We start from the raw sequence: 24,162 nt of genomic DNA on the forward strand, positions 1-24,162 counted from the left end.
TTGATTCTAAATAAATGCTGCTAATAATAAATGAAATAATAATAATAATCATCACCATCATCATCTACATCGAGTTTTACTTAAGCAACATTTTGAGTGTTTACCTGTTATTGAGTATATTTAAAATTCGGTGTTGCGTCTTTTATTTAAGTAAATATTCTGCATTAAATACCTCAGAGACCCAGAGACGGCATCGTCTGCCCTGGGCGATACACTTCAACCCAACTACGTGTTCTGCCATTCATGGGAAAACCCCACAGAGTGGGACATTTGTATAGACACAATGAACAGCCAATCAGCGTTTGGGCACGGAGCGCATGACCAATGCCTGTCAGCGAGTGCCATAACGTCATGCATTAAGTTTCGTGGGGTCGTCTCCTGTAAATAATATATCACATAGCCGTAGCTATACACTGTATTATTTCACTTATTTCCCATGGAGAACAGATTTATCTAAATGCTGTTAGCATACTGTAGAGGGTGGCAGTCCACTGCCAGCCTGCTTGCTGTTGACCAGCTCGCCTGGCTAACTTTAGCGTGAACCGCTTTGGTGGTTAGGACGCTAGCATTAGCTAGCCATTTAGCTAATCAGAGGTTACCTGGGATTACGGGAGGAATCCAGCTTGTTTTCAGAGGCCTGTATCTAATTGGGGTGGTCATTTGAAATGACAGTCATCTGCAGCCTCTAACCGAAGTGACGCGTATCAAAGGTAAGGGGACCATGTAGTTAGCGCTGAACGTAAGTCTATTTGTTGCATTTTGAGGCTACAGTACGTTAGCTACTTCCCTCTCTTAAAGGGCCTTTGACTGACAGCTCTTGCCTGGCGATGACACACTGCTGCTCTGGTTGTCAGGGAAAATGTTCATTAAAACGAGTCATGATGTTGCCGTCAGTGACGCCGACACTGGAATAAACAAAACTGTAATCAAGTCTTTGGTTGTCACCTCAGAGACCGCGCTACATAAATGTCAAATCAGGTAAGCGCTAGCCCGTGCGAGGTTGAAATTACTTCAATTTTTCTACTTGTTTTCTTAGCCTGTTCGGCGATAACAGTATTATCTTGTTTATATGTTGTTACGCTGACGATACATCACTTATTGAAAACAACCAAGTTAATATTGTAAGCCAGCGTCTGCTGTCACGCTTGAGACAAATGACGGATACTGTGAGTTCTTGACTGTGTCGGGTGGTTGATCGTCATATCTGGGATGTCATCAGGGGAAATCCATTCGTCTGGTATTAGTATTGCAGTGTGTGTCAGAATAAGTCAACCGTCCGCTCACCGTCTGTTTTTAGAATATTCAAATCAGTAGATATGAGTAATGTCACACGAGGTCCTGCTACAAACAGGTTTACTGCACAGGGATGACTGGGCAGCAGAGAGGGAGCATACACTGCCAAGACCATCCTTAGCTATTACATTTCACACAACAAACCACAACAAGCAAACTGGAAGTTCAGTAATTGGTTAGTCCATGTGTAAAGTTATCTTGAAGATGTGAATCTGTTTTTTTTTTTTTTTTTAAATATCTTAACTGAAGTCACCATATATCATTATTCATTATCCTTCACCTTAACGCATTTAAAACCGTTTTACCTAATCTTCAGTCATGGTTAGTAGTTTCTTATTTCAGGATGGCTCATCAGCCATCCATTTACAATTGAATAATGCCTAAGTCTGCTTTAGACAAAAGAAAGAAATATGGTGCTAGTTACTTGGTTTCAGTCTGTGCTTAGGCACGAGATATTCGGTGATACTAACCGAAATACTATTTGTGTACTGTATTGCATTTAGAGTTGCACATTTAAATTTTGCCTGGTGCATTGTTTTATCTATTGTTGCACCTTTACTTCTGTTTTCCCTGTTGTGGCAAAGAAGCACTTTGTTTTCCAAATCACAGAATGCTTCAACAAAAACACACGCAGGGCTACATACTCTATGTGCAGTTAAATATTAAGTGTGCTGTTGAGTATAATCGTTGGCTTGTCTTTTTACGACCGATTGAAGAACTACAATGGAAAGCCATTTTAACTAATGGAATCTTGACAGTTTCAAAATAATTTTTAGAGACATATTGTATTTTAACAGAGAAAATAAGAGTACCCTAAAAAACATTCAGCTAACCACTCTTGCTCTTATTATTTCAACTGTACCTGTGTATTGATGTCTTGGCATAAACGGGCTTGAATACATATTTTTTTAGAGATGGTTATGTGTGTTGTTATTTACCACAGACCACAGGTCAAGCTTGCCTTGATGTTGGACCTCTTACCTAGCATGCAGCCATGAGCTCTGTCCTGTGGAGCCAGGAGAAGCCCAGTGGGGGCTTCAGAGAGGACTGGCGCTTCTACATGGTCGTGAAGGAGTGTACAGTGGAGAAGCCTCCCCAGAAGACCCTGAGGATCCCCCGTGGAAGTCTTGCCCAGGCCTGCCAGGAGCGCAACAGTCTAGGACGAACACTGCCACCGTGCAAAGGCAAGAAAAGTCTCCGCATCCTGGACCAAACCAACGTGGTGCTTAGCCTTGACGAGCGGGACGTCCAGGAGCTGGATGAGAAGCTTGCGGAGCTGCTGTTCCCCATTACCAACTGTGAAGAGAGATATGCCCTGCTCTGCAACAAGTCAAGGCTAGCACGCGTCTGTGATATTGACTGTGGTTCCAAGGTGCGCGTCCAGTTACGCTCAGGGGATGAACCTCTGCCTGGTGTGGTCCGCTTCAAGGGCTCGCTGCTCCCTGACAGGGCCCTCTCTGGAATCTGGTTTGGAGTGGAGCTGCTGGTGAGAACGTTTGTGTTTTGTTTCTCTCTCTTTTTGTGGAGATGATGAGCTAGTTACTTATTTTGTGTTTCCTCTCTGCTCATTGTGCATGAGAACTCCACTATAACAGAAATATTAACTTCATTGTTAGAGATTTGTTTAAGTTTCACAGTACAATTAAGACAAATTGAATCAGGTTTTTCCAATAATAACATGACAAAAAGACAGTCAAGAAAATGAGTTTCAACTTCCATTAGAACCTCAGTTTGAAAACAGTAGGGACAGATGTGGATCCAAAAGTAAAATTACAACCAAACAACACTGTGACAGTAAATGCATTTTTATAGGAAACTGTTTTGTACTTGTAAAAAAAATTCATTGCACATTTGAAAATAAGACAGTGGACTTTGAAATAAAGTTTTTGCTGATTATTTTAGAACTATTCTCCAAGAACTAAGCTCCAAGCATTGCTGCCAAGGCAGAATGAAAAACTGAATATTAACATTTGTATTGCTTTTGCAATGAGAATCTCACATCTCGGCACTTTGTGCATTTTATACATTTTGATTTATGGAAAACGCAGGATTAAATTAAGTACATGTTGGAATTTCACACTTGGGTATTTGGCTTTAAATTTCATTCGTTAAACATAACTTTTGAGCTCAGTTTCTGCCCTTTCTCAAAAAGTTAGAGACTGGCTACAAAGGTTATTTTTATGAAGGCTGAAACAAAACTTCAGTGTTTTGACTTGAATTAGTGTAAGCGGAAAATGACAAAGTTTTTCAGTTTTGTGTTAACACTTCCTTTAATCTCAACTCTAAATTTGATCATTCAATGTTATGCCATTCATTCTGTACCGTATGTACAGTAAGTAACAAAATACAAAGGACTGCTTTTTTCAGCACAATGTTGTGTTTATTCTACTGAGTCTGTAGTTTTGTTGAGTGGGATGATGGAGCTCAAACATTCAAACTGTAGATCAGTATAAAGGCCTCAGAGTTTGCACATATGCTTCAAACAAAATTCTGTCCTTACCAGATAGAGATTGCTGTGTTCGTTTTGCTAATATATGCCAACATTTATAGTGATTTGGCAGTTTTTAATATCTAAAGCTTGCATGAGAGAAAAGAAGCACAATATGTTACAGCAGGGGTTGAGAGAACATCCTGTACCATGCCGTCTTCCCTTCACTGAGGAATGCTGAGCAAGCAGCATCGCTACCTGTCATTCCTTGTTATGACAATAAGTTGATCATCTCCCTTGCTCCTGTTCTTTCTCACTATCTACACTTCTCTCGTCTTCTGTCCTCTACTTCATTCTCTCAGGAGGAGGGCCGGGGACAAGGCTTCACGGAGGGCTCTTACCAGGGCCGCCAACTTTTCCGCTGTGAGGACGAATGCGGTGTGTTCGTGGCCCTGGACAAACTTGAACTCTGGGAGGATGATGATGATGAAGCCTTGAGCGAGCTGGAGGTGGACCATGTCAATCTAGTGGAAGAGGACCAGGACTTCCCTCCACTGGAGATCAACTCCAGGGTCCTGGTGCAGACCAGGGATGGACCCGAGAGAGGCACAATCATTTTTTGTGACCTGCTGCCAGGAAATGAGAGCCTGGGCTACTACGTGGGAGTTGACATGGTAAGTAAGGCTCTCTCTACATGGGTAGTTTTATTGTTCCTACAGCTGTATCTCTAGATAGATGCAGGAACAGGTAGTAAATCATTATGCTGAAATAGTTAGTGGATTAGTCAATTGACAGAAATCAATTTTAAATCCAACATTTGTTTTTTCCAGCTTTTCAAATGTGAGGATGTGCTGCCTTTTCTGTTTCATAGAATGATAACTTAAATACATTTAGGGGTTTTAAGCTTTTGGTCGGGCAGCACAGTCAGTTTGATCACCATAGGCTGATATCATACAGACTAAATATTTAATCAGTCAGTTGAAAAATAATCAACAGATTAATTGATAAAGAAAAGGCGTTTTTTTCTCCCCGGGCTCCAAAGCATATGTGTGCTTACATTATGACTTGTTTCCCTTAAATAAAAATAGTTCAGCACTTTGTTAAATACAGTCATTTGCTTTCCTGCCAAGTTTTAGATGAGAAGATTGATACCACTTTAATGTCTGTACGCCAAATATGAAGCTGCTACCAGCAGCTGGCTAGCTTAGCTTAGCACAGAGACTGGAAACAGGGGGAAACAGCTAGCCTACCAGCACATCTAAAGCTCACTAATTAGGTTGTAGCGTAAAAATGAAAAATGGCCAGTTTACAAGGCGTTATGTGGCACACTTCTTTCTTGGTAGGAATCAGTAACTTCTTTGAGTCTCCACTGGTTGCCTGGCAACGAGTTGCCCTATGGATTAAACGAACAGGTTACAACGTGTTAATTAGTGAGCTTTATAGAAAGCAATAAAGTAAATATTGATTTCCCAAAATGTTGAACCTTTCCTTTAAATACAGTTTATTGCTGGTCCCTGATATTCAAGATATGTGTTTTAACAAATCATCATTTTACACATTAAAGTTAAATTATGTAACTTTTTATGGTTAGAAATGCATCGATTTCTGTCATATGCATGGTCCTGACAGGCAAATTTTGCTGTGGTTCGACTATCTATGCTCTTCCATTCAGTGTCATTGCTTTGGGTAACAATTCTCTGGCTGACAGTGCAAATAAAGTGTGTTCAAACCTGAATTGTCATACAGGAAGGGAAACTTGTTCCAATATTGTACAATCTACATCATCTCATGTTTCTTTAGTGTTTAATCACTTTTACATTTACATTCAACTAGATAGGAGTTTATAATAAAGTGAGAGGACATCACAATCATGACTCACGATGCTCTCCCATCTTTGCTGTAGTTTGAACATCCTTTCATGTGTCCAAATCTCAGTAGAGGGCGGCAACGTGCAAAAAGTCACAGATTTTAGTTGTAATGCACAGAGTCAAATTATTGGAGTTACTGTGGATCCCAGGTTTTCTGTCATGACTTGCCTTTGTTTTTGTGATCGTTTCTCTGTATGTCAAGGGAACATTTCTTCTTGCCTGGGATCACAGTAGGTGGTATCTATGACTACTGTTGTCAGGCGGGAGTGGTATTGTAGTCATGGAGAGATTAAAACACATAACTGAGGCATTTGACTGCTGGTCGTTAGCAGCAGCACCAACAACAACAGCAGCAGTAGCAGCAGCAGCAGCCCACTCAGTGCATCTGAGCCACCCACACAAAGGCAAGGCAGTCACGCGGGGAGTGAGGTAAAGACTTGGTGCTGTATGACCCAACAGCGTGGCAAGGGGCCAGCAGGCAGCTGAGGAGAGCCCACTGCTCTGCCTCACTCTGCGACCAGCCTCGCCCTGCCTTCTTTAGCAAGTTGCACCGGCTGGAGAAGAATTCTTGACTCCAAACTAAAGAAGAAGAATAGTGGTTGTGCTTGCAGAGAAAGTAGAGCTTTTTGGTGGTAGGACTTGAGGCGGAAGATCTGTTGTTTAGGTGGAGAAGATGAGATGAGCAATTGGATCGTCACAATGCAGAGGATCAAGCTTAAGCATTATTGTTAGATAGAGTGATAAGACAATAGACTTAAGATACTAGGAGAAGAAGCACGTGTGGCACGAGGTTGATCAGTTTCACAGAGGTGAAATGCGCCTGAGAGAGTTACAAGGTTCTCATGTCTCCAACTCTTTCAGGACAATCCTATCGGGCACTGGGATGGTATGATTGATGGGAAACTGCTGTGTAATTTTGCCAGTTTGGAGCACACTCGACTTGTCCCCATCTGTGACGTAATGCCAGGTGAGTCACCTAGTATTTGTCCCCATTTTTCATACCATGTACATGTCGTCAAACCTTAGCATTTGCTGAAAATATTCAGCTGTCCATCTCTCGGACCAGCACTGAGCTCCTTCTGAGCATTCTGAGTTTGTGTTTTGCTCACAGCGGGAACAGAGAGTCTTTTGTTTGGATGGCTCACTTGTTTTTGAAAGTCAAGTGAGATGCTCAGGCTCTTTGTTCTCCACTTTGGCGTTTTGATTTGTTTATGTGTGGTACTGCTGCCTCTCCAACTATTCAGACTTGAATTCAGGAAATCTTTAAGATTAGGATTGTTAATTCTGCAAATTTGTCCTCTCTCTTTAAAACCCTTCCTTTTGCACTCTCTAGACATGCTACACCTATTAGTCACTAAGTAGAGCTACTTTAAAATCTACCCCCAAAAAGAATTTGTGATTCATTGGATCCTAAGTTGTCATGCTTGTGATGCTAGACAGTTTAAGTTGTCCTTTGTGACTGTTAGCACGTGTGCAAAGTGAGAGGCAGGAATACTTTATATGCACATGTTTGCTGACTTGCAGTTAAATATATTTAGCCTGGATCCTTTCTCAAGCAATGCACAGTCGTTGTTATTGGCTAAATATTGTAGGTCAGGTTATTACTTCAGTGGCTGTAACATAACACACCATTCAACATGGCAGATTACTTTAGCTACAGTGTCATGCATTAAAGTATCTTTCCTATAGCTGAGAAAACTTAAACAGAGTCTTGAGACTACCTTTTGGGATATGTAAACATTTTTGTCAAACTTAGATACATTTTTTTTTTGCAAAATATGATCATTGTTTTGGGGTTTGTTGTATGTGACACTGCTGCAGTGACAAATTAAAAACCTTAAAGGGAAATGGGAGAGCGTCAATGTAAATTTGCATACTTGGCAAGTTGGCTATGGAAGACATTCAATGCATGGTAGTTTAAGGTAGGCAGATAGAGTTGTTGTGCCACTAATGTGGATGTATTTCTGGGCTGCACAGAATATTCCATGCAGGACCAAAGGCTGCAAAAGCACAGTTTTGCCCCCAGAGGCACCAACAGTGACAAGTCGTCCTCTGGCCAAAGCAAACCAAAGAGCAAAGGTACTGCACTGCTGTTATGATACAAACCTAACTGATGTACCCACAGCTTGGTGTGTTGTTAACTCTTAAAGGGGCATTCCCTCAACTTGTCTGGTTGTGATTCTGCATATATAAAAAGCCATCAAACTACATTGTGTCCTGAAGATTTTTGCAGTTTTGCAGTTTTTGATTTGTCATTTCCTGATAGAAGAAACATATTCTTTGTTACAGAGAACTCTTACAGTGAAAAAGTTTAGTCAAACATGTACAGTTTTAGGCAAGCAAAGCAGAGAATAACAACCTATGAAACACTTTTAGTGGAAAGTCCCTTTAAAAAGATTAAAGCAACAGAGGGCATGCTTAACTCCATTTTACACAAAACATGAAAAATTCCCTTTGCAGCTCCATTGATTTGATTTGATTTGAATGGAATGTGTCACTACCCTGATACTTCTTTTCTTGTGTCCTTTTATGGAGAAAACTTCCTTGAGTAATTTACATTTTTTCTTTGGGTTTTCTACCCTTTTATTTCTCACTTGGTCTGCTGTTGAAACTGTCACAAAACATACTCCCAGACACACATGCACACACTTGCAGACACATACACATTTCCTTATCTGTCTGTTTTTTTTCCATGTACTTGTGTTATTTACAGGATTAGGTCATCAGTGTGGCAGTAGAAGCAAGTCTGAATTTTACTATACTTTAAATGGCAGCTCTGTTGATCCCCCAGCCCAGCCCAAATCCAAAAGCACATGGTACATTGATGAAGGTAAAACATGGGTACTCATGGGATGCCAACCATCTTACCAGCAAGCTCCTGTTCACAACAAGCTACCTACTAATTGGTTTTACTCAGGCACACTTATTGGTGCTGTATAGTTTTAATACACTAACCCTGGCAGGATCAGAGGTTCCCTTCCCTCTGGGCCACCACTGTACCTAAAGACATACACGTGTCATACCAGTGCTGTGGGTTGCTCTAAAGAGAAGTGTCCTCGAAAAGTAGGATGCAATAGTGCTGTTCTCACCTGCTAAAAAAAAATTCGCACATAATAGTTTTTTAATGAGCAAATCAGTTTTTTTCAAATTATTTTTACTAATGTGACTTTAGGTTTCTCATAATTGTGAGTAAAAAAGTCACAGTGATAAGGTTTTCTCACAATATCTCATAACTGAGAAACTTATTCTTAAAAGTTTATCATTTACTTTTATACTTGTGCTTTATTTTAAAATTATTTATTTTTTTTAAAGAATTTTTTTGGGCATTATTTGACAGTTGATAGTGAAGAGGCAGCCAGGAGTCATGGGAGAGAAAGAGTGGGACGATGGCATGCAATAAGTATAGTGTAAGGTATAATTATGAGGAGTGTTTCATAATTTTGTCAAACTGTGATGTCTCATAATATGAGACACTAAACCTATGAGGAATTATTTATAAGGAATTATGTAATAATTATGAAAAGATCATCTGTCCAAACAACTCCACTGAATATTATTTCAGTAGTTAACTTTGTCGGTGAGCTCCCTAATATGCTTTCAGCAGCAACTAAACAGAGCTGTGGTGCTGAAACAGTGGTAGCCAGCTGTCTTCACCATGCTGGCTAATATAAGAAATACCACCAACACATCTCATCTGATCCATGAACAAAAATAGTTTTCAGTAGGATACAGAAGAAGTACATTTTAGATGTTAACAGCAGAAACTGGGATTATTGATCTTGTTTATTTTTTTTTTTTAATTTTTCTCCAATTGAGGCATTTTTATATATGGCACTGTGAAACTGGCTTGTTGAATAATTACTGTAGATATATTTGACATTAAGCTCACAACATACACCCGGTAGGAAATTTGTGTGCTTTGGCTGTTTGCTTTTTAAGGTGTGTAATACAAAATAAATAGACAAATAAATTGTCTTGGAGCACGAGAAACCTGAGTGGTATCTGCATATTGTATTGTTTTGTAACATAAATGACTTAAAATGCTTAAGAAAACCATATCAGAGTGGATTTTTCTAAAGTATCTTAGAATTCTAATTGCACCCCCCTAATTATAAGAAACCTCAAGTCTTGAAAAATTAGTTATGAAAAGTTATGTTATCAAACAGGTGGGACAATTGGAGTTCCCAACAAAATTTACAATATATATAGTTTACATATTATAATAACTGTATGCTGGAGCAAAAAAAACCCCCTTCATTCTGCATGAAGGGGATGACTTAATCAGTGGTTATCGGGGTAGTAACAAGAAGTAACAAGAAGCTTTAAGTAAATGTATGCCGCAAACAGGGTTTTCAGAGAAAACATCAGTCGGTAGTTTGTTGCAGTAGCTTGCTATAAAGACCTCATCACTAGTCTCGTCTTTCATCACCATTTCAGTCTCATATCCCACTTGCATGGAGCAATTGGTGTTGCATAAGGCTTCAAATGATGCTGCAAATGACTCCTTAACTGGCTGTTGTTTTGTTTTGGCTGCAGATGCAGTTAAACAATAATTTAAAAAAATCTGTGTTATACTATTTGCAGGCCAAAGCATTAGTAAAAGCCTTTATTTCTGGTGTCAGGACTGACTGATTCAGTCAGCACATTGTTATTTTTTTTGTATTTAATTTTTATTTCTGTTTTTTTTTTTTTTTTTTTTTTTTAAATGAAGTTCCACTGCTCATGTCAGCGCTAATACATATCAGTTGTGAAGAAAATCAAATGTTTCTTGCAGTGTGTTTTACACATACAGTTAGGTATGGAAGTATCTGGAAAGTGACACAATTTTCATTATTTTGCCTCTGTACAGCACCACAATGGATTTGAAACAAAGCCATCAAGATGTGATTGAAGTGTAGACTTTCAGCTTTAATTCAAGGGGTTTCATAAAATTATCGCATTGACCGTTTAGGAGTTAAACCCATTTTTATACATAGTCCCTCATTTTCAGAGGCTCAAAAGTAATTGGACAATTGACTGACAGTTAGTTTCATGGCCAGATGTGGCCTGTTCCCTCATTATTTCATGACAAATTAAGAAGATAAAAGGTCTGGAGTTGATTCCTAGTGTTAAATTTGAATTGTTGGAGATATTCATGGTAACTCTCAGTAAGGCGTCCAAAGAGGTGTCGATGCAAACGAAGGAGGCCATCATTAGGCTTAAAACAATAAAACTAACCTATCAGAGAGATAGCAGAAACTTTAGGAGTGGACATATCAACAATGTGGAACATTATTAAAAGAAGGAACGCACAGGCAAGCTCAGCAACACCAAAAGGCCTTGAAGACCGAGGAGGACAGCTAAAGTCGATGATCACAGAATTCTGTCCTTGGTGAAGAAAAACCCTTCACAACATCTGGCCAGGTCAAGAACTCAACTCTTGAGGAGGCAGGCGTATAATTGTGAAAGTCTACAATCAAGAGGCGCCTTCATCAATGTAAATACGGAGGGTTTACCACAAGGTGCAAACCACTGGTAACATTCAAGTACATAAAGGCCAGACTAAACTTTGGCAGAAAACATCTTGTCTGCCCGGCTCTGGAAAAAGAGTCTTTGGACAGATGAAACCTAGACTGTCTTGTACCAGAATGATGGGAGGAGAAGAGTACGGAGAAGGAGAAGAATGGCTTATGATCTAAAGCATACCACATCCTCTGTCAAACTTGGTGGAGGCAGTGTTATGGCATGGACATGTATGGCTGCCAATGGAACTGGGTCACCGGTGTTTATTAATGATTCAGCCAAACGCTGCAAAATTGATTGGACGGTGCTTCGAAGTACAGATGGATGATGACCCAAAATATACTGTGAAATCAACACAAGAGCTTCTCAAGGCAAAGAAAGGGAATATTCGTCAATGGCCAACTCAGTCACCTCACCTCAACCCAACTGAGCATGATTTTCACTTACTGAAGACAAAACTGAGGGCAGAAAGTCCCACAAACAAGCAGCAACTGAAGGCTGCTGCAGTAGAGGCCTGGTAAAGCATCTCAAGGGAGGAAACTCAGCATTTGGTCATGTCCATGGGTTCCAGACTACAGGCAGTCATTGACTGAAAAGGATTTTCATCCAAGTATTAAAAATAATCCTCATATTTATAATTATGTTAGTTCATCCAATTACTTTTTAGCCTCTGAAAATGAGGGATTATGTATAAAAATGGCTGTAATTCCTAAATGGTTAATGTGATATTTTTGTTAAACCCTGGGAATTAAATCTAAAGTCTACACTTCAGTCACATCGTGATGGCTTTGTTTCAAATCCATCGTGGTGGTGTACAGAGGCAAAATTACATAAATTACGACATTTTCCAAATACTCCTGTACCTACCTCTATATAGAACTCTGGATGTCCAGCTCTCTGTTTATGGTCACATTGAGGATCAGTTTCATGTTCTAATCATGGATAAATGCGTAACAATTTATTTTCTGCAAATACCTTGAAGTCTCAAAACATCCAGGAAATAAAAAAGATACACAAGAAAAGGTGGTTATGTACCGCAACATCATGGAAAATTTTGGATTAAACATAATGGAATTTGATTAAGTAAAAATGACTGTGGTGTTACCATCTGTCAAAGCAAGACAGAATACTCAAGTGCCTGCAATAGTATTTCAATACTAATGCATGTAATCTCACATACTGTTTGAATTGCAGAAATGAGCAAAGTTGACGTGCTGTTTTCACAACTGCTTACTCATCCTGTGAATGTGTAATCACTTTCATGTTCTTTAGGGTCTCTTCCTATATTCTGAGTTATTTTTATTTATGGTTATGGTGCTCTTTTTTTTTTTTTTCTATCATGAAGTCAGCAGACAAGGCTAGAAACCTCTGTAGTTCCTTTAGTGAAGGAACAGTTCAAGTTAGTCAGCCAGTAACTGTCTGTCTGGGTACACATGCTAAAAGGTGAATGCCACCCAATTCAAGAATTCACGTTACTTGTCTGTCATGATGCTTCAGTCTGTGCTTGTGATCTTGCATCATTCTTTCGGAATGTCAGAATTGAGAGAGAACATATGACATAAGGTTGTTGTGAAGGTGTCCAAGGTGACAATGTGAGTAAACTCTGCAGATATGTGTATATTGCTGATCAGGGATTCAGCATTATACACCCAACAGTGTGCCCTATCACAGATACCCTGATGTATTTTCTTCTCACTTAAATATAATGTAGATGTTCCGCCTCAACTACTGACCAGTCTCTCGTACTATGGCTAAAGTAAATATTTTTTATACATCTACTGTATGTAATGCCAAGACTTCTTTTCGTAGTTATTTGGAAATTGTTGTATCTAAGAAACAAGTTTCTTTTTGTCACTTGAGGTGTCACAGGCTTTAACACCTCAGAAGAATATGTTTTACTGCCAAATAGTAGCCAGAATGTGCCGAAGCGTATCTGAAAAAAAAAGTGTTTTTCTGGACTGTCAACTGGCATTAATGCTGGAAAATTTGACATACAGTACATTTTGGACATGCCATTCATTGACAATATGCATGATATTTACAAGAAAATATGTAGGTGGACCAAGTGTGAAAATACCCAAAGATGCTGAGATTTAAAAAGAAATAAATAAACATAGAAATACTGAAAGAGCTTCACGCTTGACATGTATGAGAGTTGTGGTCTCTCACTATTTCAATTCAGTACCTCTTTAAAGCCAGATTTCTGAAGTTGCCAGAGTAACTCCACACCATCTAAAATCTTGTTTTTGCTAACCTCCAACATTTCAAGTGTTCACATGGCAACACACTTTCAGTCAGAAGAGGTCAGTTAAACATGGATTTTCAACTTCTTCTTTAAAGAGCTTCATCTCTACTTTGGCAGACACAGCCTACATAACGTGATGTGTTTTGTACTGTGAAATGGACATTAAGCTGATTTCTGGTTTCTCTCCTGCAGTTGGGGAGGATCCCGCCAAGTCACTTACTGACACGCCCCCTGACTTCAACCAATCCTCCCCACCCTCCAGAGCCCCGCCCTCTTCCTCGTTGTCCAGTGACAACAAGTTCCACTCTCTGCCCTTCAGCCTGAACCGGAAGACTGGGCCCATTGACAGCATGAGCCATGGGCCTCTTTCCCTTTCCGTCCAGTCGGTGATGGGAGAGCAGCCCGAGCCCCCGTCGCCTGCTGCGCCTCCCTCGCCACGACCTCCGACGCCTCCCCGTGGGCAGCCAGGCCTGGAGGTGGGCTCTCTGGTGGAGGTGAAGGAGAACCCCCCTCTTTGCGGTGTCATTCGCTGGGTGGGTCTGCCTCCTGGCCTGCTGGAGCCTCTGGCTGGGCTGGAGCTGGTGAGACGACACAACAATGGAAAATTAGAAGTTAGATTTAGATTTCAGTATCAGTGAGTGGGGAAGATAGTGTATAATATTGGTGGGACAAATGATAGATTCATTCATCAGGAGACAGTCTGTTTTAAAACATTATTAGTACACGAATATCAAATGTAATACATTCTGTTGTGATATTGAGGCACTGGTGTACCCTTTCTTTATTCCTGACACGTCAGCTGTTCTCCTTTGTAGTACTTCAGTCCCTTGCCAGATTGTGTTTGCATTTGAAAGAGCGTCTTACTCACGCCCATCACCAACACCCATCACCCCAGCGTTCACTCAGTTATTAAGTTATTAAGTTATCAAGTTACTACATCTAAATGCGTGCTGTTGCAAACTGCTGTGGCTACCACTACAACAGGTTGATGACCACAAAAATATCAGCCAAACATTCCTTGATTAACAAGCTTAACTTACTTTGATCATCAAATTTGTTGCATCTCACTGGTTGATGAGCTTAAAAGGAAATTAGTGGACTTATCTTGCCATGTCATCATGACTGTTCCACTAAAACTAATTTAGCATCACATTGCTTGATTCAGCCACGAAACAGCCACTCACTGTTATCAAAATTGGTAAACTAAGTCGGTTACAAAATACCTGATACCTGATCAGGTAGTCATAAGTACAGCCTAAGGCAGAATAAATGAAAGCCCATGCTTTAATATTGTATACAAATGCAGTACCTGTTGGATGACCTGAGCTTCATCTTCTCTTCCAGGAAGAAGAGTGTCCTGGTTGCACTGACGGCACCTTCAAAGGCACGCGGTACTTCACCTGCCCACCCAAAAAAGCCCTGTTTGTGAAGCTCAAGTGCTGTCGGCCCGATTCCCGCTTCCCATCCTTGCACCACTCCTCCAACCCCATAGAGAGGTGTAACTCCATTGGTGAGTCAGTGGGAGGAATACAGATTATTCAAGGCACCAAATTAACTAATGCTTTCAAATTTTTTGTGTTTATACTTGTACTTTGTGTGTTTATGCAGCATTTGGGGGTTACCTGAGTGAGGTAGTACATGAGAACACGCCTCCTCGCACAGAGATTGATGGTTTGGATGTCATGGTGGGCAAAAAGAAAGGCATCCAGGGCCACTACAACTCTTGCTACCTGGATTCAACTCTCTTCTGGTCAGTACTCTTTAAGTCAAAAAGTAAATACTTCATCAGCTACAGTGTATGGCTCTGACAGGAGGTTATATTCCTGCTGTAAAATGGCCAAAACTGCCAAAGGACATTTGAACTAAGCAGTCAACCCAAACTACTCTCCCAAAGTACGGGAGTTCCCATTAAATACACATTGACCAGTTTGGAGTTTTGAATTCTAGCTTTAAATGTTACAATTCCAGTATAAAAAGGGATATTCAGTCTAAGGGTTTCCCATACAAAGTCTTGTCTAATTAACTACACAGTAAATAAAAATGCAATTGAACATCCATCACATTAACTTTTACAAAATATATATTTTTGATAATATCTGTTTCTTCATATAAGTGACTATTAGTCAAGTAGTACTGCTTAATCATCAATTATGTTATACAAATGAAATAATATATACATTAATTTGAATCCCTCTGTTGTACATTCTGCTCTGCAGTCTTTTCTCCTTCAGTTCTGTACTGGACACGGTTCTGCTGAGACCACGATCAAAGACTGACGTAGAGTATTACAAAGAGACCCAAGAGCTGTTACGCACAGAGATAGTCAACCCCCTGCGCATGTAAGTTGCCGTGGTTTATAGCAAACATACTCGCTCTAGGTTTTTGACATTAACACACACAGTAAACTACATGTACAGGTTTTGACTCAGTGTTGCCATCCCCTGAACAGGAAGCTAAAAGCTTATGTTCTAGAGTAGAACGCTTTTAGTTTTTACAGGACCTTCAAATAATAGCTCAAACATGACTTAAACGCAGATAAACAAAACAAAGAGAAGTATATGGTATTGTATCAGGAAAATTACTGATTTTATTTACTTCATCAAAACTGCAATGCACATACAATGCAAACTGTAATAAAAAAGCTAATGTCACTATACCATATGTGACTATTTAGCTAACTTGCTCGGCCTTTGTCCTCCAGACATGGGTATGTGTGTGCCACGAAAGTAATGAAGCTTCGGAGGATCCTGGAGAAAGTCGAAGCTGCCTCTGGGTTTACCTCTGAAGAAAAAGGTAGAATGACACAGATGGTCTTTTAACTGTTTCTCATAATTTGCGCTCATTATCATGAGTTTGACCATATCATAAGTTTCTGCATTGATGTTGACGATTATTGTAACTTATTTGGCATTTTTTTTCTTGTCCTTTTAAGAATGTGAATATCAGTGTGAATATTATGGAATAACCTACTATACTAATTTAATAAAATAACTTTTTGAAGATAAGACCAACTTTTTTAAAACGGTAAAATAGAATATACTGCTGCAAGTTATGAGAAACAGAAGGAAAAATAGGAATTTTAACAAAGCATACACATTCATGCTATCAACTTTACAGTTTTTACAGTGTCTGCACTGACGGGCAGCATTTTCACAGGAATGTTACTTCCAAGCTTCTCAAATCTCATTTAAGCACATCTTGTACTGCAGATCCTGAGGAGTTCCTTAATATTCTTTTCCATCACATACTGAGGGTGGATCCGCTGCTCAAGCTTAGGTAAGAACCAGGCGTCTTTTAGAAAAATCCAAAACCTCTTTGGCTACATCTAGTGCCCAAAGTTACAAAAGAGATAGACATGCAATCTAGAAATTATGTATTATTACTGAAACAGTTTTTGAAATTGTTTCTAGTAATGTTTTAATTGCTAGTTTTACAGAGCAAAAGAAATGCCTGAAATAGTTTAATGATGCAGTTACTACTTTTCACACACAAACCATACAGTATGTATGACATGGTGTGATGAACATGTCCTTGATTGTCACTACGAGACTCTGCAAATATAGTTCCAAACACTATCACTGCTAAACCACAAAATAATATAGACTGTGTCTATATCTATAATATTCAGTTTACAGTGTGGCATAAAGTTTCACTTCTGCTGCCGTGCTTACGTTGGAGATTAAATAGCAGACAGTGTGGGAAAAGTGGTTTATCTGTAGGAGTTCTTTTGGTCACGTTATGAAAACTCCCTCAGTAATCCTGTTTAAGACTCTCTGCAGTTCAGATGAGCAGAATTTATGTCTCAGAGAGCTAGATGTCATCATCCCCACCTACTGTATTATAGGATTATGCAGCAGTATTTCCATAGCACGTCTATAGTGAGCCTAAACTTAAGAAAATCCTTGTTCACCCTGACATACTAAAGCCAAATAGTGACAGACTCACAAAGCCGTAAAGTCATGTCATTTACATTAACATATGTTGACTCATTCATACTGACCGAAAACAAAAGGATTATCCTGGGTCTTTGCTTTGGTTTGAAAGGTTATGATGAAACTGGTCAGCAGTGAAAATCTATCATCAGCTGATTAGTATCTGTCTTTACAATTTATCAGAGAAAGGATACAGCTGTTACAGAAAATTACTTCAACATAATTCAAGATGTTAAAAGTCAAGTTAAGCTGCCAGTTGGTATGCTTTCAAAGAAAAAACTAATTATGAATTTCCAAATTTAATAAGCCATATTTATTGTCAAAGTAACCTAAAACATCTGGGTACTACAGAAAGTTGATTTGACATTGTGATATCTTTGTTCTGTGAGAACTGAAAATGTGAATAAAACTTAGATAATCTAAGAGACTTTGTTCTTCAGGTCAGCAGGACAGAAGGTCCAGGACTGCTACTTTTACCAGATCTTCATGGACAAGAAGGACAAGGTTGGAGTTCCCACTATCCAGCAGCTCCTGGAGTGGTCCTTCATCAACAGTGACCTAAAGTTTGCAGAGGTGAATTATTTCTTTTTAATTTATTTACCAGGTTAGCATGAGTAAAGTAGAAAGTTTGGTAATACAGTGATGTGGATGGTTTTTCAGACTGACCTAGTAGATTCATTCTGGTTTGGTACAATCATTCCCAGCTCATAAATTCCCACAACATCTCATCTCATACTGCTTTAATCTGATATTCAGGTTGTAGTTATAGGTTGCTTTGAAACTTTGGGTATTAATTACCATTCAAAATTCAGCCTTTTAATCCAACAAAGGCAGGGTGTGAGGATTCAGATTTAGAAAACAATAAGTTTAGTTTGCAATTCATTGTTCCCTTATGGGTGGCTTCAAGTTTCAAAGAAAAAAAATAATAAATTGTACACCCCTTAATTTTTTGGAAATACGTATTTACTTGTGTAAAATAATATGTACTTCTAGCATCACCAATGTGTGGTGTAGGATTGGCTCCCCATTGTGTTAATGATTGATTATTGCAGTAACAGTGGTAAAACCTGAATCTGCATTTGTAGTTTTTATTAGAATATATAGGTGGATTAATTATTATTCCTTTCATAATCAAAGTTAATTTAACTACAAGCCAGTCTTTTGGCTTTTTGAATGCTGATTGTGAGAACAAAATGTTGTAAGCTATGATCCAGAGGGGAGGGGAGTGAGAATGCTGAGAGTGGAAAAGGTTTCACACAGGTAAGCTTGTCTATGTCCATGTCCTATCTTACAGGATTACGGGACTCCTGAGCCAACTACAAACCCACATTTTGACACTTCCCACATCAAAAAAAGCTTCCACTGCTGATCAGACGTCTAATTCAAACAAGAAATGTAGAACATAAATCACAGAAACATGGAACAGCTCACACTTTATATTCTGAATTGTATATCCTCATTTCCTTTAATCACCCTTGATTAAATAACACATTTTCAATCAATTAAAATTGGCTGTCTTACTTTTAAAAACTTAATTCTTGTTGTAATGTGATGCATATCGAGTACATTGTGTAGACTCTGTTCTGGCAGCCCCTTGGCTTCAGGTTTCAGTTTTATGTGTGCACCAAGCTTTGCTGATACGTCCATGCTGCTTTGTTCATGACTACATACGTTTTCTCTTTCTCTGACCCCCCGTCCAGGCTCCCTCCTGCCTTATTATCCAGATGCCCCGTTTTGGCAAGGACTTTAAAATGTTCAACAAGATTTTCCCCTCGCTAGAGTTAGACATCACAGACCTTCTTGAAGACAGTGAGTTGTGGCTAATATTTTTTGTTTCCTTTATCTCAGTCGAGTTGTCATGACAACTCGGCTGAGATAAAGGAACCCTTTTTTTTTTTTTTTAAAGAACTACACTTGTGTGCAGTATGTCAGCCGTAATAAAGGTATGTGTCTTTATTATCCAGCTCCAAGGGAATGTCGAATCTGCGGAGGCCTGGCTCTCTACGAGTGTCGAGACTGTTACGAGGATGGGGATATCGCGGCTGGCAAGATTAAACAGTTCTGTGAAAAGTGCAATACACAGGTAAACAACAGAGGGCATTATTGCAGCACCAGTTGAGCAAAAACACATTTTAAAGTCTGTGTCAAGATGATCCATGTGGTGGCGCCAAATCCAAAGGAATAATACTGTCTCAATGCAGAAGATATGTTGCAGAACAGTGGCTTCAACAGTAGATCGTAACACATGGTCCGTTCATTTCTTTGCTTGCCAATAGTCAGTGCATTTATTGAAATAGTATTTGATTTATATCTACTTTGCCTGTCTGGCAGTATAAATCCTCACATGTACTTCAAAGCTTTTATTTTCTGTCATTTTCAATCTATGTGTTATATAAAGTATGTTCAACATATTTTGTTTAACCTTAATAAGCCACAGTAACAAGAGCGTGTGTGATGGTGTGTCTGCTTGTACTGATTTAGGTTCACCTCCACCCGAGGAGGAAAGCCCATCGGCACGGCAAACTGTCTCTCCCCAAGGAGCTGCAAGAAGGCACGGGGCGGCAGGGCAGTTTTCCACATCAGAGGATGGAGCTGTTCGCTGTGCTGTGCATCGAAACCAGTCACTACGTGGCCTTCGTCAAGTACGGCAACGCAGATTCCGCCTGGCTCTTCTTCGACAGCATGGCAGACCGTGATGGTGGGTGTAATGGCCTTTTGATGTTGTGTTTGTTATGACATCAAACTGATCCTGGAAATGATGCTGTTATCCAGGATATGTATGGAAAATTGTAACTGCAGCACGAGTAAAGGACTTTAACAGTACTTAGTGACACTGATGGGGCCTCAGAAATCCAATGAAGAGTAGACTAGAGTCATTACACATTCATGTACTCTTAATTACTGTTAGTTTGTGATATTGTAAAACTTTGACACAAAGCGCAACTATTAATTGTCCTATGACATCAAAGAGCCACAGCATCTCTAATATGCACTGCTGTGCTTCATTTAGCTCCAACCTAAACTGGGTGTCTGTGCTGCAACGATTGATTATAAATTAATCTGCTGATTTTTTTTTTTTTTTTTTTTTACAGTTAAGATATTTATTGTTTGATCATTGAAATTAAATTTTAAATAAATAAATTCTATCCTGTAAGGTAAAAAAAACAGCAGTTGGAAGCTGGAACTAGGTAGTGTTTGGCATTTTAGCTTAAAATGATTTATTTTATTATTCAGTTATCAAAATAGTTGCTGATTATTATTTTGTTGATCGACTAATTGATCAATCGAATAAAGGTTTCAGCTTTAATTGCTATTTTATTTTTGGGGGGGGGGTACTTGAAAGTATTTGAGAATCAACTTAATTCACATTGTCTTTCTACCATTGGCAATTTCTAGGGCACTGTGTTTTGGCCTGATGCATTAAATCCTAGTCGTCTAGTATTCCAAACAACAAGAATTAGATGTGACTGTGATATACCCTAGGCTTTGCTGCTACAAATTGTGTTATCCAATAACTGTACATGTGGCTCTGCAGGAGGGCAGAATGGTTTCAACATCCCCCAGGTGTCTCCCTGTCCAGAGGTGGAAGCCTACCTAAAAATGACCCCAGAGGAGCTGCACGCCCTGGATCCCAAGAGCATCCAGGGCCAGGCCCGACGCCTGCTGTGTGACGCCTACATGTGCATGTACCAGAGCCCGACCATGAGCCTGTACAAGTAGAAGCCTCTCTCCGAACCCTTACCCCTCCATTCCTGTCCCTCAGCCACACCACCTCCCCCTCCCCCAGGGCAGGAGATTCCCAGAAAGACCAAAAATAAAAAATAAACTAAAAGAAGAAAGGCTGTCTGCCAGCAGGGGTGCTGTCTGGAGTTAACCCTCTCCACCCCACCTCTCCTCAATGCCTGCCCATCTCTTGAGTTTGGAGAGATGGAAGAAAGGGAGAGAAGCCTATTTGCACTGTGCATTAGTTCAAGTGTTGTGTTTTTCATGTAGTCCTATGTAGTTTCATTGTGTCTCACAGCTGAGCATTGGCGATGGATGTTGAAGCAAAGGGAGGCCTTATGAAGGTTCCCTCCCTATTCTGGGAGGAAGGACGAGAAGATGGGCGGGAGGGCATGTTTCTGACGTTGCGGTTGACAAAACATGCAACAAAAACAAGATGAGCTTGTGGGAGAACCTCGGCCACCTCATTTACCTTAGGAAAAGAGGAGTCCTGCTATTCTTAATCACTGTAAAAGACAGGAGATTTCCACAACGCCACATTAAGGAAGCAAGTCAGTGCGCAAATCCTCATCCAACTTGTGTATGCTCTTCTAAAAACTTGTGTAAAATCTCTTGGTAGCATAGATTTCTCCAGGTAGTAACATCAACAGTATAGATGTCAACCTACTGTGCAGTGGCATTAAGACCAGAGTATTCTGTTCTCTGTGAACCAGTTTGCATATTTACCCATCACGCTGTTTAAATGTCTTTACAGTACATGTTTTGCAGAAACAGATGTAGCCATTGTAAAAGTCTCACGTTTTACTGCATACTTGCTCAACCAATGCTGCACTTTTGTTCTATCCCTAAGTGGACTTATCAGGAAAACATTTAGTTTTTGCTCTTATTTTTCTCTCCCGTTGGAAGTCACAGTGAGTGCTAATTTTTTGGTGGGGAGACATCAGGGTTTTGTGTTACGGAATACAAATTTGCTTTTCCTCTGTAGCTGTAAAGAATAGTCTGCATTGCTAATGCAGAGTAAATGCCAGATAAAGGCATGAAGGGAGACTTGTACAATGGCTCCTGTTGTAAAGCTGGTTGGTGGAGTACTCCATGCTTTCATAGGGTCAATGAGGTGAAATACTGGAAGAGCCTGGCTCTTTTTAAAAAAAAAAATAGGAGTGTGTGATGTGAAGAATTTCACATGCAGTGTTTTAGGTCTCTGACTCATTGTGTTGATGACTAAGTCTAAACTATATTTTATGTTTACGAAGCCTTTTGTCTGCCCGTCATGGTAGGTCTCATTTCCTGCGGGTGAAGAGGAGCAAGTATTGACTATCGCTGCCTTTTATGAAGATGCGACATGCCATGTTTCCAGCCATGCACCAAATAACTAAAGATTTCTGATCAAATATTATTATTTATTATATTCTAATCATATTACAAACTCATATGTCCTCCCTTTTTAAGTTAATGACAGAGGGATGATGATATTGCAAGGTTTGGGTACTCCTTGTCCTCTTTCACTGTATATTGAAGTGAGTTTTTGTAGTTTACGCTGTCTCATGGCAACTACTGATTGTTAATAGTGACACACATTGAACAGTGTAGAGTTAACAAAGGATGGGAAATGAAGAGGCACAAGGCTGGTAACCTTGGGGCAACATACACACACACATATATATATATATATATATATATATATATATATATATATATATATATATATATATATATATATATATATATATATATATATATATATATATATATATATAAAAAAAAAAACCTTAAATTAAAAAATGAAAAGCTTGATCACTGATTCCATTGTATTCCAGTTTTACAGAATTCTAAAAGTACGCCAATCATACTGTGGATCGAGATATGAAGTATTTGTGTTTTTTTTCATATATCCTACAAAATTGGATGAAATCAGTCAACTGCAGATGTTGGCATCAGCATTATATATATATTTTTCCTTAGTCACAACTGAAACATGGAATTAGTTGTGAGTTCAAAAATAAGGGCGTTTTATAAATTAACTTCCAGATGACAAATTCCATTTTGCCCTGTGTTTGTTTCAAGTGTCCCATGGATTCTAACAGAGGACCTTCCTTTTCTGCACTGCTGAAGCTTGTCACTGACTGGAGCCTTGTTTTCCGTGACAGAAGTCTCAGAACAGAGGATGGGATTTTGATTTTTTTTTTTTCTTTTTTTTTTTTTTTTTCTGTTGCATCTGTACAGTATAGACATATGTAACGGGTGGAAAATTAATGTCAGTGATGTTCCTGTAAATGTTAACAAAATAAAGCCCATTTTGAAGGGTATGCAGCATGTTGTGAGTACATTTAGGACTTTTTTTCGGCAAGTTCGGAGATACTGACGACACTTTTTTTCATCAGTTATTTCACTTACACAATACAGCAATTGTGGAAAGACACCGTGGAGAGAAGGTAGTAAATATTACTCCACAACATGAACTAAAATGCAGTACACAATGGATAATTAGTAGGTCTAAATGATTATAAAACATGCATTTCCATGTTGGAGTGATAACAAAATAAAAATTGCTAATTTTGAAGACTGCTAGAAATGCTCAATTTCTATGTGCAATATATCACTGTAACATTAACTTAGTATTTAGCTTCAACAAATAATTTTGAGAGATTGAAATATTTAGCTATCTATATTAGACAATACAAAAAGCTGGTTTTACATATTAAGCCTGCATAGGCTTATAAAGGAAGATTTTGAAATTTTCAAATTTATTTTCATGTACTGTTTTTTTGTGAAGTGTGTGCCTAAAAGTAGGAAGTTGTGGCTGTAAAGCAAAGTTAGAAGAGGAGCTTTACAGTAGTTTTTGCCAAAAGAGAAACCTCCCAAAATGGTCTTCCCAACTGAATCTTCAGTTATTTCTGCTGAGTTTACTTAACCTCCCTTCAACAAGTTGCTATGCGGTATGGTGCAGCAAGTTTTACTCTAGACTGTTGATGCTGTTATAAAAACAGGGCTGAGTGTTTGTAAAATAACACCTTCTGAATATGGCCATAAATATACTGACATTCGTGGCTGGAGATGTCATTTTGTGTTATCATTATTGTTATTATTGTTATTATATTGTTATTGTTATTGGTATATAGCAAGATTTTGGAGGCTGTAGCCGTAAAACCTTGTCAAGCTTGGCTTTCGGTG

General features: G+C 39.1%; 1 protein-coding gene across 5 annotated transcripts; it reads left to right on the top strand.

Moving 5' to 3' along the window:
* Nucleotides 1-373: 373 nt before the first annotated feature.
* Nucleotides 374-22,676, top strand: cylda (cylindromatosis (turban tumor syndrome), a). 5 transcript variants are annotated; one of them, XM_040134052.1, is made up of 18 exons: nt 374-710; nt 799-978; nt 2,237-2,779; nt 4,084-4,395; nt 6,451-6,556; nt 7,567-7,668; nt 8,303-8,419; nt 13,529-13,917; nt 14,681-14,846; nt 14,945-15,086; nt 15,553-15,675; nt 16,038-16,129; nt 16,546-16,612; nt 17,709-17,841; nt 18,969-19,077; nt 19,233-19,351; nt 19,750-19,966; nt 20,804-22,676. In XM_040134052.1, the coding sequence occupies exons 3-18, from the start codon at nt 2,288-2,290 to the stop codon at nt 20,986-20,988; spliced, it is 2,871 nt and encodes a 956-aa protein (XP_039989986.1). In that variant the 5' UTR covers nt 374-710; nt 799-978; nt 2,237-2,287; the 3' UTR covers nt 20,989-22,676. The 5 variants fall into 5 exon arrangements, with proteins under 5 accessions (XP_039989986.1, XP_039990009.1, XP_039990001.1 ...); XM_040134075.1 differs by lacking the exon at nt 8,303-8,419; XM_040134067.1 differs by lacking the exon at nt 7,567-7,668.
* The last annotated feature ends 1,486 nt before the right edge of the window (nt 22,677-24,162 follow it).

This window comes from Xiphias gladius, chromosome 1 (assembly GCF_016859285.1).
Source record: "Xiphias gladius isolate SHS-SW01 ecotype Sanya breed wild chromosome 1, ASM1685928v1, whole genome shotgun sequence".
NCBI lineage: Eukaryota > Metazoa > Chordata > Actinopteri > Istiophoriformes > Xiphiidae > Xiphias > Xiphias gladius.

Bases quoted from the DNA above. Each gene is read 5' to 3' on its own strand.
- cylda (XM_040134052.1), top strand. From the start codon at position 2,288: ATGAGCTCTGTCCTGTGGAGCCAGGAGAAGCCCAGTGGGGGCTTCAGA. The intron at 8,420-13,528 runs GTAAAACATGGG...TCTCTCCTGCAG, and splicing joins CACATGGTACATTGATGAAG to TTGGGGAGGATCCCGCCAAG. The intron at 14,847-14,944 runs GTGAGTCAGTGG...GTGTTTATGCAG, and splicing joins AGAGAGGTGTAACTCCATTG to CATTTGGGGGTTACCTGAGT.